Raw genomic sequence first — 5,193 nt, 5'->3', positions numbered from 1 at the left:
TGAAATTAATCTTCAGTCTTAATTTAATTACCATTATATTGCTTGAACTCCATTACAACGAGCAAAATTTATTGCCCCTTGAACATCGTTGTGACAGAATATCACTGTAATTCTACAATGTATTGATTTTTAAAAATGGTTTCAGTATTTTAAAATGCTTATTTTTTAAATAATATATAAAATGCTTTAGATAAGTAACGTGTTCTTTACAAAATTAAATAGGTAATCTATATTTAAACACAAAATTTGAATTTTAGTTAGTAATCACTTTCATTTTAGTTGAAGCTTTTATTATCAGCTGAGGAAATTAAAAATACCATGTGGGTCTTGGCTACAACTCCTACAGTTAAGAGCTTTTTCACTGGTAGCTTGATATTTACCTATATAATTTTATGTGTTGGTTCTCTACTGTTTATAAATGAAATTTTAGGATGGATTGGGTCCTATAAAAGAGGGACTTGCCTTATGAAATTTTATTTGGTTCTTTCTGTGCTAACAATCTCTGCTGAAGTAGGTGGCATTGTTGCTTTGAATGTTTTGAGCATGAAGATGACAGATGTATTGAGCACAGCATGGAGTGAAGTAAACCAAATAACAAAAAATGTTGTTCAAGAACATTTTGAATGCTGCGGTTTCCTCGGACCCCAAGAGTTTGCTGATACAACGGATCCTATTGATGACAGCTGTTACTACACGGTTATGTCGGACGAAGATGCATCTGTTGTACAAATGCGGACTTTGAATAGGATGGGGTGTAAAGAAAAGTTGGTCGGACTGGTTTTATAGAAATAAGTTATTTGGATCGCCAGTTTGGGAGAATTGGTTATTATTGCAGGTGACTGTTGTCTTATTCGCAGTTTGCGTCATCAATCAAGTACAGCTTGAGGACTTTGTATTTTCCAGGGATGACGTTTTACTTCATTTGAAAAAAATTAAAGAAACTAAGGCTCTGGGACCAAATATTTATCCAAAAATTTTAGTTGAATGTGCGGAGGAATTAGCAAATGTAATAGCAAATATTTTCAATGCGTCTTATAACTCGGGGACACTGCCAGAGGACTGGAAGCTGGCTAACATTACACACTCTTCAAGAAAGGGTCTAAAGGGAGTGAGGGAAATTATAGACCGGTGAGTCTAACTTCGGTGGTTTGCAAAATTTTTGAAACATTGATAAAAAATAAGATAGTAAATTTTTTAGAGGACTAATAATCTATTGACTAGTTTTTAGTACGGTTTCAGGAAAGGTAAATCTTGTGCAACTAATTTATTACATTTTTATGACAAAGTTACCATTTCTTTGGACAATAAGAACCTTTGGACGATAAGGTACCACATGGTTGCTCTACTTAGCAAATTAGCTGAAATAGGAATAGGAGGGAAAACTTTCATTTGGGTAAAAAACTGGCTGACCGGAAGGAACAAAGGGTAGTTGTAAGGGGAAATTACTTTAAATTGGAGTGAGGTTTTAAGCGGGGTTCCACAAGGATCAGTGTTAGGGCCTGTTTTGTTCATTGTTTTTATGAACGATATTTATAAAAAATATTTCTGGGACATGAATTGTTTTGCTGATGATGTCAAAGTTATGGGGAGTGTAGAAAATGGAAGAGCAAGCAAATCAGCTGCAAGAGGATCTAGATCATATTACGGAGTGGGCTGATAAATGGGGGTATGGCTGTTAATGTTGGGAAACGTCAAGTGCTACATTTAGGGCATGGAAATGAGTTGTACAAGTTATTATTTGCAAGGTTCAGTCATTAGTCAGGCAGAAGGAGTTACTGATCTGATCTAAGCGTATTAATAAGTCAGGATTTAAAGTTCAGCCAACAGTGTAGCATAGCTAGCAACAAAGCAATAAGATACTTGGGTTTATCAATAGATCTATTTCAAACAAATCTAAAGAAGTTCTTCTGCCCTTATATAGAAGTTTGGTAAGACCTCATTTTGAAGTATGCTGTTCAGTTTTGGTCTCCTTATCTTAAGAAAGATATTAATGTATTGCAAAGGTTCAAAGGCAGGTTGCAAGGCTAATAAATGGACTTTCTTATTTAGACTATGATTCCAGGCTTAGAAGGCTAAAAATGTACAGTCTTGAGCAAAGAGACCGAGGGGACATGATTCAGTTGTTTAAATTTATTAAAATGAAAGATGTTACGGGGCTGAAGTTTAGCACTGAAAACAGGACAAGGGGTCATTGTTTTAAGCTATTTAAATCTCAGGCTAACACGGACAGTAGGAAAAATTATTATTATAGCAGGGGTAGTTGAACCTTGGAACAGCTTACCGGAAGAGTGGTGGTAATGAGGCACGGGACTAGATAGTTTTAAGAGGGCCATTGATTTTCACTGGGGATTATAAATTGACTAGGACCATCTAGTTGGGCCCAGAGCCTGTTGCTGGTCGTCACTTTTGTATTTGTATTTGCATTTGTATGTGTGCACTTTAAATAGTTTACACTTTGAAAACAGACATGCATAGTGCAGAAAAATAAAAATACTTGCTCTAAAAATAAAATTAGTAGAAAAGAAATTAAAAATGATATGTGATTAATCATTTATTTATTAACCAAATTACAAGGACAGATCCAGAAATGTTTCAAGGAGGGGGCAGTTGGTTTTTTTAACTTACCTTTTACTACATATCTGATTACGCATGCTTAGCGGGGGATGCAACAGCATTTTTATTTAAAACAACTAAATTATAGAGATTTTTCAAAGGAAAGTTCTCAAACCTCTAACTTTCATTTTACGTTGAAAGAGGCATTCAAAAATTGAGTTTTAGGGCTTTAATTTCATAATAATTTCAGGGGAATGTTTCAAAACTCCTAGCCCTAAGATCATCAAAGGTCGACTAAAATTGCGGATTTTAAGACTTCAGTTTCTAGAAGCTACTGGAAGAAAGTTACTGAACCGATTTCCCCCCCAAACACTAGCTGAAATGTCTGCAGTCGCGTCTTAAGAAATGTCCGATGAAGACCTCCAAAAGCCTTCTTCTAACATTGCGAAAGATAGTCAAAAATTGCGTTTTTGAAAACTTCCAATGCGAAAAGTTTTCTAGGAGGGATATTTGAACCTCATTCCTTTCCATAATGTCATCAAAAAGGGCCTACACTTTCGTTTTTGTGCTTCTATTTCGGAAAAATTGCCTTTGCAGGGTTCATCCGCCCCTCCCTTGTATCCGTCCTTGCCAAATTATGTAACTTATTTGTTATGCGACTATACATAGCAGATATAAAACTAAGGTATAATAGTACAACTCATTCTTAATTCAACTTCATAGATACATACAGCAATCACATAAACCACATTGAAATTACCATTCTACTACCAAACAACTTGACCAACTCATGGTAAACTAGTTCGTCTTCTTTAGAAGCAATCAATTTTATGAAAAATTCTTCAAGGGTCTTAAAATTTGCCTGATCTCATTTAGATCAATACACCACATTACTCCTTTCATAATTTTTCATTTTAATTTAAGAACATTTACCGAATTAATTACTTTGCTTTTTGCCTTTATATTTAGCAATATTTCTTTTGAGAGATTAAAATTTTCTTTTATATTTTACTAAATTCTTATCCTTTAAAAAATAAACAAAAATGAAATAAATTTTTAAAATTAAAAAAAAAAATGTTGAAATAATATTTTTTTTTCAAAAATATATTGGTTTTCAAACACTGCATACTTACTTTTGCATTTTTTGATGAATTATCAAACTCTTTTCCAGTTGGACAATCACATTGGCTTTTTGATTGCTTACATTATATGTACACTTTCCATTATCACCTTTGCATTCCTTTAAGGAGTCTAAACAATCAACAACGATTTTGCAAAAATCACCCTCTGTTCCATTTTTGCAGCTGCAGAACTTGGTTTCTTCATCACAAGTGCCGCCATTTTCACAACTTTCTTGCTGGCAAATAGCTGAAAAAAGAAGAAAAAAAAAAAAAAAAAATCATGATAGATTTTCAAAATGTGTACACAAAAATTTAAGTTCTCAGAAATTATTTTATTCTGCAACATTAGCATTTATTTTGAAACATAGTTGTGATTAATACTATAACACAATTAGCCATTAAAATATTGAATAGTTGCGCTATTATGTGGCAAATATCAAGAGTGCCCCCCCTAAAAGCAAGGGTGCACCCCTAAATATTGTTAAGACCCCTCCCCAAAAGTTAAAAAATACCCCTTTAAAATAACCCCCCTAAAATTTTCAATGGCGCAGTCTGTGCCATGACAACCTCCCCTCCCCCCTTCTGGTGGGCACCTACCCAGATAAAAATGAAGTCTGAATAAATAGAGTGAAAATGTAAATAAAATTGGCATGAAATAAGATTTTTTTTACTGAAATATCCCATAATACAGCAGAATAAATCACTTTCTAGAAATGAGTTTTCATTAGGTCAGAAAAAAAATTGAATTTCAGATAGATAACAAGTACGGGTAAAACAGCACCAGTAACAGATAGTTATAAGTTCGGATTTAAACAATTAGAAATTTTAGGCGGGTAAAACTGATGTTACCGTGGCCCATGAATACAATGCAACCATCTAGTGTTGTGAGAGTGAATTTTATGAGCCAGTTGGTATTTCTAAGTCAGCGGTGGAAGGTTGGGAACAGTCACCACGAGGTCAGCTGGTGTTTCATGTTCATATGAACTTAATAAGTCTTTAGATCTAATAATAAAGAACTTTTGCACATTTTTGAAGAGAAAAAGGGAATTTTGTCCATTACTCATCCTTTCCTCATCCTATATGCTACTGGGTATTATTAAGATTTTTCGGTGTCTGTTACTGGAGGTCGGACCTTTTTTTGAAATTGAGCAAATAAAAAAAAACTACCTAGGATGTGATATCACCTTTGGCCACGACAATGAGGTCCAAAACAAACTACATCTGTTTCAACACTTATGTGGAACCCTTACAAGAGCCCTAAAGGGAAAAACGAGAATGGAAACTCAAATGAAGTTCTATAAGGTTATGGCGGTGCCAACCTTACTATACGGCTCTGAAACATGGACTTTGAACAGTCAAGAAACTAGTAGAATTCAAGTAGCAGAGATGAAGTATTTGCGATCACTGAAGAACTGCACTATCCTAGACAAAATAAGGAATGAATCTATTCGAAGGGATTACAGATATTCAGCCTAAATGAAAAAATCACGGAATATCGCAACGATTGGAAAACCATGTC

General features: G+C 34.3%; 1 protein-coding gene across 1 annotated transcript; it reads left to right on the top strand.

Annotated features, from left to right (window-relative positions):
• The first annotated feature begins 318 nt into the window (after positions 1-318).
• LOC129216714 (CD63 antigen-like) lies at positions 319-3,799 on the top strand. Its single transcript, XM_054850931.1, is given in 3 exon segments — positions 319-771; positions 773-874; positions 3,725-3,799. Coding segments are annotated over 3 exon segments (630 nt in total).
• The last annotated feature ends 1,394 nt before the right edge of the window (positions 3,800-5,193 follow it).

This window comes from Uloborus diversus, chromosome 2, assembly GCF_026930045.1.
Source record: "Uloborus diversus isolate 005 chromosome 2, Udiv.v.3.1, whole genome shotgun sequence".
NCBI lineage: Eukaryota > Metazoa > Arthropoda > Arachnida > Araneae > Uloboridae > Uloborus > Uloborus diversus.
Note: the sequence above shows the minus strand (reverse complement) of the source record. Positions and strands in the feature narration are given on the sequence as shown.